We start from the raw sequence: 12304 nt of genomic DNA on the forward strand, positions 1-12304 counted from the left end.
GCAGATAATTTACTTATAGACTTCCAAAAGTATTAACTAGCCAAAATACTAAAAAGGCACTACATGTTTATGCTTTATCTTTTCAGGGAACACTTTTATTTAATTCAACATCAAGCAAGAAGCTCTGCTCTAATATTTTTATTAAAAGGCATAGAAACAGTCACAGGAAACCTCCCATGTAGATCACAGACAGCTAGTAAAACCAAAATGTTTAAAAAGAATAAGATCTATGTTTAGACCTTGGCAACAACTCTTCCACCTGATGCGTTCCCACCCCTTCTCTGCCATAATACTTTGTGATTTTACATTAGCACAGGAAGAAACTCCAAAAGCAAGAAGAACAACTAATCACATCGTATACAAAAATATCAAGCAAAGACAAAAATGTGAATACATAAGGATACAACGTTTAGACAATATGCCTAAGTGGCTGTCAGGGTCCATCTGGAAATACTGATTCTATGCATAAAGTATTTCAAAATGCATAGACAAAACTTAAATACATACATGCATTACTACCCACTAATTTCAAAGCTGTTCTGCCAACAAGATGGCCATCAAGCTTTAGCTAATATATGAGGCCTTTTGCCTCTTTAAGTTAAATGCACAGGTAAGTAAAGGTATGCAAGATTACCTTTTATGGGCAATAGAATGTGATGGAAGTTAGCAAAGACTGAAGGAAGGCAAAAAAAACCTTTGTAAAAAGAAAAGTGCACAGCTTTCCTGAACCATCTTCTGCAAATGAAGAAATCCAAACAGAGAGCTTCATGTTACAGAGAATCTGTTATAGATTCCTTTTATCATGATGCACTGCAGATGAGAAGTGGAGCATGGATTCTGCCCAAAGTAACAACAGAAGTCTTTCCCCTAAAGAGAAACTAGAATAAGCTTTTGCACTTCAAGCAGTATCTTCAAATTGGAAGTATAATTCAGGTGTGTGCTTAGTTCAGGTCTCACAACATTACACAGGACCAGTAACACAGCCTGATGAGCACTGCAGAGGCAGCTATTTTGCGTCTAATACCCCTTACTGCCCTGGATTTTGCTAGATGTTATTTGATTAACTATTACAAAAAGGATGGAAATAGGACAAAAAGCATCATGTATTTCTGCTGCTGAAGAATTCTAGAACACCACCTTTTCAGTGCTTGGTGCCAAAAAGAACAGTGCTCACTGACATTGGTACCAGCCCACACTATTGTTGGCACCAGTCTCAACACCAGGACTTGTGCTCACCTGGAAGGTCATTGCACTGCATACAAGTGAAAACAGATCATATCCTATGGAATTCTAGCCTAATGAATACTTGCCTACGTTTTATGACCATAAAAACTAAACTAATGATTCAGGCTGACTCTAATGAACAAATGTTAGGAACACTATGCTTCCAGCATCTACGTCAACAGAAGTATGCTTGGCTTGAAATGTGACAGATCAATTTTTAAAAAGCTTACCTATTCCAGCTAACATTCTAAACTCACTGCCATATACTATCTGCATGCTTTAAAATGCCTGCAACAAGTTCAGTAATATTATCAAAGCAGGTAGCTTCAGAAGTTAGTTGAGCTGGATTCAGATAAACAAAGGAAAAAACAGGAGGGGAAGCATCCAGGGAGATCAGTTCGTTTTGACAGCCAAAGCCAGTGAGGGAAGAAAGAATTCACACCTGTATGACAAGGCAACAGTGCAAACACTAAAAGCTTTATAGTACATTACAACAAATCAGTTTGAGATGCAGCACAGAACTCATTTCCAGCCATTGGTACCCTGGTTACTTTAGACATAAGGTAAGGGAACCAGTAAGCTTGAAGGGGGTGGGAGGAGGCTAGAGAAGAAGAGGGTAAACTCAACATATACCCAAATTCATACGGTAACTATTTATCTCAACCACACGAACGAAAAAAAGACGGTAGTAGCGTTACCCCTAGCACAAAGCTAGGGTCAAAATAAAAAAGATCCAAACTTTTCTCTTTTTTTTCCATCGAAATAACACATCTGAAATACAACTCGTGTTATTTTAGCTACAGAAGGAAGCACGGAGCCCTGAAGTTGTGAAACGCTGTTTATCCTCCGCGCCCCGCCCCCACCCCGGGCCTCCGTAGCCCGCTGAGTGTAAAGACCCCGGCCCGCAGCTCCCACGGGGTCCTTCCCTCCTTCCTTTCTTATTCCCTTCCCCCTTTCCGTCCTTCCTTCCTTGCTTGCTTCCTCTCGCGGGAAGCCCGAGGTTCGGCGGAGACCGACACCGAGGAAACCTCACGGCCCCCTCACCTTGAAGGGGTTGTTGAGGTCCGGGTCGGCGAAAGGGTTGCTGTCGAAGTCCGACATGGCGGGGCACAGGCGGGCGCTGCGGTCCCCGGGCGGCGGCTCTGCCCCTGCGGCGGCGCCCCGACAGTGCCCAGCGCAGGTGTCCCCCCCGCCGCTGTCACAGCCGCTGTCACAGCCCCTCGGCCAGGGCCGAGCCCGCCCCGCCGCACCGACCAGCCACGGACCGCCCAAAATGGCCGCCCCGGAAGTGAAGTTACGGGTGGGATGGCCCTGGGAGAGAGAAAGGGATGAAGGCGGGGCGGCCGCTCCCGGGGCAGGCGACAGCGGAGCTCATGCCTGAGCCGGGCCCTCCTGGCTGGGCGGGGCGAAAGGAGCGCGGAGCGCGAGAAGAGCTGGTTCGCCGGCCGGCCGGCTGGCTGAGGGGTGGATATAAGCTGTTGGTGGGAGGGCCCGCAGTTAGGGGCCGTCCTCGTGTTCACAGCTGCTTCTGTGGGCCAATAGGGGCCGTGTCCCGCGCCTTCGGCTGGCGGGGAGCCGGGGGAAAGGAGGCCCGGGGCTCCCCGGCGGGGCAGCTGGGCCGGTGGGCAGGCAGGAGCGGCCTGGCCCCGTTAGTGCGCGCGCGTCCCGCCCCAGCCGGGCCCGTGCGGCCTCCCCGCCCCTCCGCTCCCCTCAGGGCCGGCCGGTCTGGTCTGGGGAGTGAAGTGGACGAGCTAAGGTAGTTAGAAAGCCTTACTTGTTAAAACACGAATTTACCCTCTCGCTCCCACCTCCTGTTGGCATGGTAAATAGTTTGCCCAGCTTGTGGATGCTCAGGTTCTGTAAGGACCGTAAGTAAGGAATGGCTTTGAGACATGGTCACAAAATCCATTTTTCGTGGGAGGAAGCATTAAAAAGGTCTCTTGGAAGTATTCAAGCATTTCCAACAGTTCAAGACTTCTTAAATACTTCCTCAGAAATGCTGACAGTGCAGTTTGAAGAACCTGGTCCAAAAGATGCAAATAAATTGAAATGAGCACCTTTGGTTCAGACCTATGGTTGAAATGTGAACTTTAGTACTACCAAAACAGTCTACATTGATGCAATGCTTTCAAAACCAGCAAATCCTGAAATTCTCTACACGCTTTCTAAAGAAATCATTTGAACTTTCATTTAAATCCAAAAAAATAAAAAAAGACATTTGAGTCAGACCAGACAAAATGATATTGTTATGACAGTAAACCTGTTCTTTGCTATTCAAATGTGTATTTTTTTCGCCACCTGATTTAGACTGAGGCACACTAGTGTTAGCAGTTCTATGATTTTTAATAGCTCTACATGTATCATTACGCTGATCTTTATGCTGACAGTCACTACAATTGTACTGTTCTCTCAACAGGTCAAGAAGAGTCCTATATGTACATGAGAATTGATTTTGCATGGATGAGTAGAGAAAGCAATACTTGCTTCAAGGTCTGCTCTGATTTATGCAGAAGTTTCTCAGTTTTTGTGAAGTACTGTCATGGAATGATGGGCATGAAAATGGGACAAAACATAAGAGCATAGCTTCTAAGCAAAATACTTCCAACTTATTGGTTGCTATGAATTGTAAAATGTCGCCCTGAAAACTCAGCTTCTGAGCTTGCTAACATAGTTTTCTAAGGACTTTCCCAGGACAGTAACTGTAAACATAGATATGTGTACATTCTTTCTGTTACACGTCTTGTGATGGGCATCTCTCATGGCCAGTGCAGTGAGAAAGTGTTATCCTGACCATCCAATCCCTGGCCATGGTCAGAAACCTATAAATCCTGGGAGGAAAAATAAACTCCCTCTTATTTTCACCATACCTCGACCTGTGTCTGTGTGATCTATTCATCTTCAGCGGCAACAGTAAAATACTTAAAAAAAAATTAAAAGGCAGCTGTTGCACAATCAACAAAAGTATGTTACAATATTAGTCCAAATTATAGATATAACTCAGGTGTGGTGACAGCTCACAAAGTCATGTTGTTTGCCAATATTCACTCATGGCTATATATATCATGGCTCAATATATGTTGATAGTCCAAATGCTGTGTGCACTGACAACTGAGTATTTGCTTCTCTTTGAGCTAAACATGAATGAACGCATGCAGGCATGAATGAATTAAAGTTTGGCTGAAAAGAGTATATTTTCCTGTATGGTTGCTGGTGCTTCAAGTCACACAATTGACATTGCGACATTTCTCTGATAATAATTTGTGCACAGTTGCAGAGGAGTAATCTCTCTTATGTCTTTCGAGGCAATTATGAAACTGCAATGGGATGTTTTCTTTGGAAAGAATAGTACAAATTTTGCAAAAATATAAGGCTGGCATCAGTCAACTAGTGGGATTCCACCGGGCTCTGTCCTCTTCAACATAGTCGTTCACCTGGACATGGGATTTGAAAGGATTCTAAGCAAATTTGCTGATGACACTAAACTGGGAGGTGCTGTTGACTCCCTTGAAGGCAGAGAGGCTCTGCAGAGAGATCTCGACAAATCAGAGAAATTCCAATCGCCTACCATGTGAAGTTTAACAAAGGCAAGTAACAGATTCTGTGCTGGGATGGGGCAGCCCTGGATGTATGGACAGACTGGGGAATGCGAGGCTGGAGAGCAGCACTGTGAAAAGGAACCTGGGGGCCCTGGTTAATGGCAAGCTGAACATGAGCCAGCAGTGCCCTGGCAGCCAGGAGGGACACCCGTGTCCTGGGGGCATCAGGGACAGCATCAGCTGGGCAAGGGAGGGGATTGTCCTGTTCTGCTCTGCACTGGGGAAGCTTCACCTCCAGTGCTGGGGACAGCTCTGGGTGCCACAGTATACAAGAGACATGGGGCTATTGGAGTGTCCAAAGGAGGACCATGAAAATGGTCTGGAGGGAAAGCTTATGAGGAGAGGCTGAGTTCACTTAGTCAGCCTGGAGGAGACCCCATTGCAGTCTTCAATTTCGTCATGAGGGGAAGAGGAGGGGCAGACACTGATCTTTATTGTAACCAGTGGCAGGACTCAAGATAACAGCGTGAAGCCAAGTCAGGGGATGTTTAGGTTAGATATTAGGAGAAGGTTCTTCACAAAGGTAGTGGTTGTACAGTAGAACAGGCCCCCCAGTGAAGTGGTCACAGCCTGACAAAGTTCAAGAAGCATTTGGACAATGTTTTCAGGCACATGGTGTGACTCTTGCAGTGTCATGTGTAGGGCCAAAAGTTGGACTTTGATGATCCCTTCCAAATAAGAGTATGCCATGATTCTATCATTAAAAGGCAGAACTTTGGTAGCATGCAGGTGATACCAAATTCTACTGTAAGTGCTACCATTCTACTATAGGTATTAACTTTGGGATATACCAACTGAAAGTTAATTGAAAATGACAATAAATTTATCTATTCAGCTAATTGAGTAGTTTGTACTATACGTGAACCACATGGGCAAATAACTGGTCATCATTTGATGATGAGGGTTGACATTGTCATTTTCCTCATCTTCCACAAGTAAAAAAAATTGAGAACAAAAGGTATGCAGAATGATGCTTTCTTAGTTTCAAATCAACTATAAACAGTTTGCAAAATTTGAGTTTCTAAAAAGACATGCTTAGCCAAGGATACCCACCCTCAAAAAACTTCCCTTGACACTGTGCTTTCCAAATGGTAGAATTATATTTTTTTTTATTATTATTTTTTTTTCCAGAATAACCAACTTGCAGCTAATTCTGTTACAAGAAATAGTCCTGTCTTGGGTTGCAATGCAAGATGTAACCAAATGTATTCTACTACCATCTGTTAAAACCAGGTGTGGAAGTGTTCTTTATCTCTTCCATGACCCATCCCTCATAACTCCACAGGAATATCTTCTCTTAATGGGCCAGCTGTTAAAACCAAGTGTGGCAGTGTTCCTTATTTCTTTCACAACCCATCCTCCCTCCAGGTGGATTTTAGTGGCTGCAGTCCTCCTGGAGCAACAGATGTGGTTCTGTTGAATCCTGTAGAAGGCTGTAGTTTTCCTCTGAAGGTGCAGTGGTGATGTAAAATGGTCTGGTCTCTCATCTGGGAATCCAGTGGAAAAAGGCTGTCTGTGGTGTTCCCAGTCTCAGATTAGACCCCGGTAGGAATGCTTGGCTCCTCCCCCTGGGTGGTGCATCTCACAATGGAATGATGTAATTTTTTCAGTCACAAAGTGAGACTCAATGGCCCATTAACAGAAGATATCTCCTTGGAGGGAGGAATGGGTGTGGAAGAGATAAAGAGCACTGCCCCACCTGGTTTTAACAGCTGCCCCATTAGCAGAAGATATCCCCCTAGAAGGAGGATGGATCACAGAAGAGGTAAAGAACACTGCCACATCTGGCTTTAACAGATGGTAATAGAATATGTACTTTTGGTTACATCTTGCATTGCAACCTAAGACACTGTCACTAACAAGGTGTCTTCATTCTTCCCCCTGACTGAACTTGTCTGCCTGTTTCCTATCCCACAGACAGTAAAGGTAAGAGCCTGGCAATCACTGGCACGGCCACAACAGCAGCATGTAATCATGTAACAAAAGTTACTCCTGCTAGAAGAAGACCTATTTATTTGTGTAGAAGAGTAGTAATTTTCCTCTCCTTTCTAAAGAGTCATGACAGGTGTGGATGCAGCCACACTCTGCCACAAATGCTACCTTTACAAGGATGGCTAATCTATCATGTGTGCGTGGGAGCAGTGAATAGTAAGCTACAGTCATGAGGGAAGATGTGACAAAGCAAACACATGCTGTTTGGGAGTGAGAGAGCATTTCAAGCAGCTTTGAAGTGAAGTCAGGCAGCACCAGCAGTCTGTCCTGCTTGCATATGTTCCCTTTACCAACTTGAGAGTGGGAGGAAGAGCAGAAGCTAAGGAAAGTGAAAAAAGAGCTGTTTCAGCCAGTGAGATCTCAGTCTCTCCTACCACTGTATTTTCTTTTGCTGTATTACACTCCAGATGCTTGTCTTCTGTGGTCTTTTTCTTATATTTCCTCAGCCCCTCCTCATATCTGCACCCCTCAATTAGAAGTACACAGGTAGCCATCTGTGGGAACTGCCTAGACAGTGGGCACAACTTTTCCCTTATAGCCAAATGATCCTGGCAAATAACTTTTCAGTGTGTGTAGAAGCTAGGGCCCAGCGCTCGGAAGATATCGGGATGTAACGGAAAGATAGTCACCCCCCTCCTCCACAGTGTATGGTAATTGCCCCTTAATTAGCCAATAGCACCTAGCTGTGATGAAAGCAGATGGGAGTAACACTGTGACCCTAGGTTATAAAATGTCAAATTCTTCAGCAATAAATGCCATTTCTGCCATCCATCACATTGATGTTGTGTGCAAATTGGATCGAGTGGCCTGGGCATGGCCACCGTGCTGCTCCTGAACCAGGGTGTCTGACTCGCATAAGGCAGCAAGTGGTGCTGAAACCCGGGAATTCAAATTTGAAAAGCGGGATCCAAATCCGGAGAGCAAGGACCGCCTGGGAAACAGGAGCAGCAGTCAGGATGGCTGGACCAGTCCTGGTGTGAGAGACGTTCCTGGGCCCACAAGGAGATGCAAGCGCTGATAAAGGTCATATCTTGATTACATAAACAATGTTACAATGTTATATATTACATATATTGTAAACCTAAGGCTCTTACTCTTGCAAGTACTTTTTACTATTGCAAGGCTTTTGTATATTGGGGTCATAAATCAGCTAGTAAAGATTATCCACCCTAGGGTGTGGGACAGATGTACCAAGGCCCTTGCCGAGGAAACTTGGAGGGTGGCAAAAAACTGTTTGCTGGTCACCCCAAAATTTGGGGTCAGAGCGGCCACCCAGACATTGCAGCCCCCAGACAAGAGTGGCTCTGCTGAGCTGAAGGGGTCACAAGAGGGCGACACGTCCCCTCAATTCCCAAATCCCGATCTGCTCACAGAGAGACAGCAGAGAGCCGAAGTTTTTTGGAGAAAGTTAACAGAGGAAGCCAGAGGTGTCGCAGGAAAAGCCTGGGGGGGACCACCACCCTATGTATCCCAAGATGGCACCGAGCAAAAAGACAAAGAGCGAGGGGAAAATGTCCTTGGAGGAAACAGGGAACAAACACTGGCATTGATGAGCGAACATGGTCGGTGGGACGAGAATGATAAAGTACATGAGAAAGAAAGAGAATGTGAAACGAAAGAGATAAGATACGGGGGGGGGTGTACAAAGGGAGAGGGAAAGGAATGTAAGAGAGAGGGAAGGGGGGACAAGACGAGAGGGGGAAAGGAGAGAAGGGTGGAACAGAGGGAGGAAAAGAGGGCGGAGTGAAGGGTGGAGTGAAGGGCGGGGAGAACCAGGAGGGAGGGAACAGCCTGCCCACAAAGGGCATAGGCGGGGCCAGAGCCCAACAAACATGCACGGGAAACAGGAAATGGTAAGCCAGTCGTGTTCTGACTCCGACCAAGATGCTAGTGAGAACGAGAGGTCCGCAACCGACTCCTTAGAGGAGAGAACAACAAAGATAAACAAGAATATCCCCCTCCACATTAAAAAAAGAACTGAGAGAGGATACTCCTCTCACAGACTGGGGAGAGATAAAAGCTGCATGTGCCACCTGGGTCCCTTCAGCTGCGCTAGCATTCCCAGTCCGGGTGGCAGAGGGGGGACAGAGGATCCATTCACCAATAACTCCTAAACTGCAAGGCTCCAGCCTGCAGCGGCTGATGGGCACAGACCCGGCAATGATTACCCTATGCCTATCAGTTTATAACTTCAGTGTTTCTAATGATTTTTGTGTGCAAGTTGTGATTGATCCCAGGGTCCTGTACCACCCAGATGAGAAGTTAAACCTGCAGGTGGAGAGACCCACCCAACTTCAGAAAAGAGAACTGGTGACAGCTGTAACCATAGTGATGCTGCTTAGCCTGGGAGCAACTGGTGCTGCCACAGGTGTCTCTGCCCTCGTGACCCCACAACAGAGACTGTCTCAGCTACAAATGACAATTGATAAAGACTTGCAGATAATTGAAAAACCGTGTGTTTTAAATAGGCTTGTATCTTTTGTCAAGAGTCAACTAGAGAAAGTCAACATCCTGTTTGCAGAAAGACAGCAGATACTCTAAGAATGCACTTGGTCACCGCGTGTGCCTTATGTTCGCTAATGAAAAACTGCAGTGTCTGTTTTATAAGTTTTTAACCTTTTAGTTAAGTATAGTGTACCTTATATTTTACTCAAGTTTATGATATCTACTTTTAAAAATTTTCATAATATAGATAAGTTAGATAAAATGTTTAGAGATAGATATACATAAAATAATGTTAGAACTTTCAAGACTAATACACCTTATATTCTAGCAAATTTAGTTAAGCACAAGGGGAAGGGGAAAATGTGGGAAGTTAGGGCCCAGCGCTCGGAAGATATCGGGATGTAACGGAAAGATAGTCACCTCCCTCCTCCACAGTGTATGGTAATTGCCCCTTAATTAGCCAATAGCACCTAGCTGTGATGAAAGCTGTGACCCTAGGTTATAAAGTGTCAAATTCTTCAGCAATAAACGCCATTTCTGCCATCCATCACATTGATGTTGTGTGTGAATTGGACCGAGTGGCCTGGGCATGGCCACTGTGCTGCTCCTGAACCAGGGTGTCTGACTCGCATAAGGCAGCAAGTGTGTCTCTTATCCTTTCCATTTTAAAACTGTGCTTTTATAGTTGAACATAAATAGTTGGGTACTTTTTGGTTATTTTATGTTTTGTATTGCTTTAAATCACTTGTATTTTCTTCATTGAGTGATCATTAAGTTGTAATTAGTAAGTTATTAAATATCAATTAGAAAGCAATTGAATTGCAATTATGGGGTCTGAAAAATAAATCAAAACTGTAGTCTTCAAATGTCAAATGGAGTTCTGAACAAATAAAAAAAGGATAAAAGATGAAAAACAAAAGGTGTTTTGGTATCAATTCAACAATATACAGTTTTGTAGAGCAAATATAGGATTTTGCATAAAATAGCTCAGAGTGCATTCTTCACAATTGAATTCTCCTGATTCTGTTGTACAGGTGCAAGTAGTTTCTTCACACAAAGCACAATTGCAAGTTCTTGGCTTGAGGTAGACTGGTGTCATTCCATCTCTACAGATGCCTGTTTTCCCTGATGTAACCATTAGTGGAAGTCTCACACCTGGCACAGAGAATCTCAATACAGCTGTGTCAGGACATGTACAGCTGTCATCAGGCAGGAATCTGTGCCTCTGCTGCTGTAGTCACTACCCCATCAAAAGCAAAAGTAGGATATTGTGTTTGCAAGTGCTCATTGTGTCCTGGCTGTAGGCAGTGATTAGTCCTTAGACAGGTTTCTTTCTGGTCTGTAATGTAGGAGAACTCTGGTATAATACACAGAAAGACAGCTCTTCCAGTGGCTGCAATCCACAAGGAGTCCCAGAGGAGAAGATGATGAACAATTGAATGGCTCCACACAGAGAAGTAGAGTACCAGGCTTCTCACCACCCAGAAACCTCCATTAATAGCTCTTGCTAACTGAGCAACAGTGTTGGAAAAGTGCCCTCACGTCCGAGGCAATATGACAGTGTACAACTGCATGCGTGCCACAACAGCTTTAGACAAAACATGAAATTTAAGACAGTCACATATAGTTTGAAGCTGAGTCATGGATATAAAAAAAATAAAATTATTAAATCAAAGGATATATTGATAAAATTCATCTTGCAGATTATCACACTGCTGGAAAGAAAGTGTGGTGTAGTTATTCTGAAGGCTGTAATAGCAGACATGACATAAACAAACAATTTAAAAATTAAATAGGAAAGAGATAGAGTTGAAGGAAAATTAGGCAGATTTTTGTTCAGTGAAAGGAGTGATTTGCAGAAATCACAGCAAGTGGAAGGAGCAGAGATGACAGCAAACCATAAGTTAGGTATCCAGATATCCCAGTTTTGGTAGAACAATGTTTTATGGCAGCATGTAGTATTTTTCTTGTTTTTCTTTGCTCAAACTTTATTCCTCGGAATTTTTTACAAGGTCATGACAGAATCACAGTGTTCTATCACACAGGCACATAACCTAAAGCAGAAGATACCTATTCAATTACATGCCAAGTCTATTTTATAGAATAAGCCATAGGAACTACAGCTTTCAAAAATCTCCACAAATCTCTACAGTCTTCTTTTTGTGAACAAAATCAGCTGATGGCATATATATAATATGTACATTGTGCTCTCCTTTTCAGTAGTTGGTAATCTCATGGAAGTTTTCTGTAGGATTTAGAAAAGCACATTGTTTTGGTTTTGCATAAATTGACTTTTGGTGAGGAGGGAAGGAGCCAGCCACTGAAGTGATTTTTCCTGTGAGGAGTTGGTAAAAGCTTCCTTTGTGCCTGGCAAAACCAATCACTGGCTGCCTCTGAGAGCAGGCATGCTGCTAAGCCAATTAGAAAAGCTGGTAACACCTCTATGATAACGATTTAAGAAGGGCAAAACCATAGGAAGATCTCTTTCTCCCTTGCCTCTGAGGTGGGATGAGTGGGCTGGCTAGGCCCCTTCTCTGTGGAGTCCATAGCCCTTTTCCAGCAGCCCTGCTGCCAGGGGCTATCCCAGTGATGTGAGCAACTATCTGGGCTGTGCCAGGAGTGGCCCCCAGCCGAGGCTGAGAGTGACCGCGGCCAAAAGCGGCCATGCAGCTGCCACCATCTTAGCATGGCCAGTGATAGATTTTGCCTCTCTGGCCACTTCTAGCCTGCTGCACCATAAACAAAAGGACAGAAACAGCAGCAGCTGTTCTTTTTTCAGTGCTCCACGTGTGGAGAAAAACTGAGTGGAGCCAGCAGCCAGCACAGCTTGCGTGGTGTCGGCAAAGACCACGTGTCCAACAGTGAGAAGCATGATGAGTGATTCCCCAATGCAGAGCCTGGACAAGATCAACCTTTCATCCCTGCAAAACTCTATAAAAACTGTTTCACTTGGTAGAACTTGAGAACAAACGAACCTACGAACACCAATTCTCTCCTGAGTCAGAGAAAAGGTAAGGGGGAAAACACGTGAGGAGAATGATATGGTG

General features: G+C 44.5%; 1 protein-coding gene across 2 annotated transcripts in view; it reads right to left on the reverse strand.

The window, feature by feature from the left end:
* The window catches only part of SCAMP1 (secretory carrier membrane protein 1), a 40294-nt gene extending 37814 nt beyond the window's left edge, over positions 1 to 2480 (reverse strand). Inside the window, exon 1 of one of the 2 annotated variants that reach the window (XM_015652642.3) lies at positions 2269 to 2480. In XM_015652642.3, the coding sequence (XP_015508128.1) occupies positions 2269 to 2325 (57 nt within the window). In that variant the 5' untranslated portion in view covers positions 2326 to 2480. The remainder of the gene's footprint in view (positions 1 to 2268) is intronic. The other variant, XM_015652643.3, reaches the window with a different exon arrangement.
* Between the last annotated feature and the right edge of the window lie 9824 nt (positions 2481 to 12304).

Source organism: Parus major, chromosome Z (genome assembly GCF_001522545.3).
Source record: "Parus major isolate Abel chromosome Z, Parus_major1.1, whole genome shotgun sequence".
NCBI classification, from domain to species: domain Eukaryota; kingdom Metazoa; phylum Chordata; class Aves; order Passeriformes; family Paridae; genus Parus; species Parus major.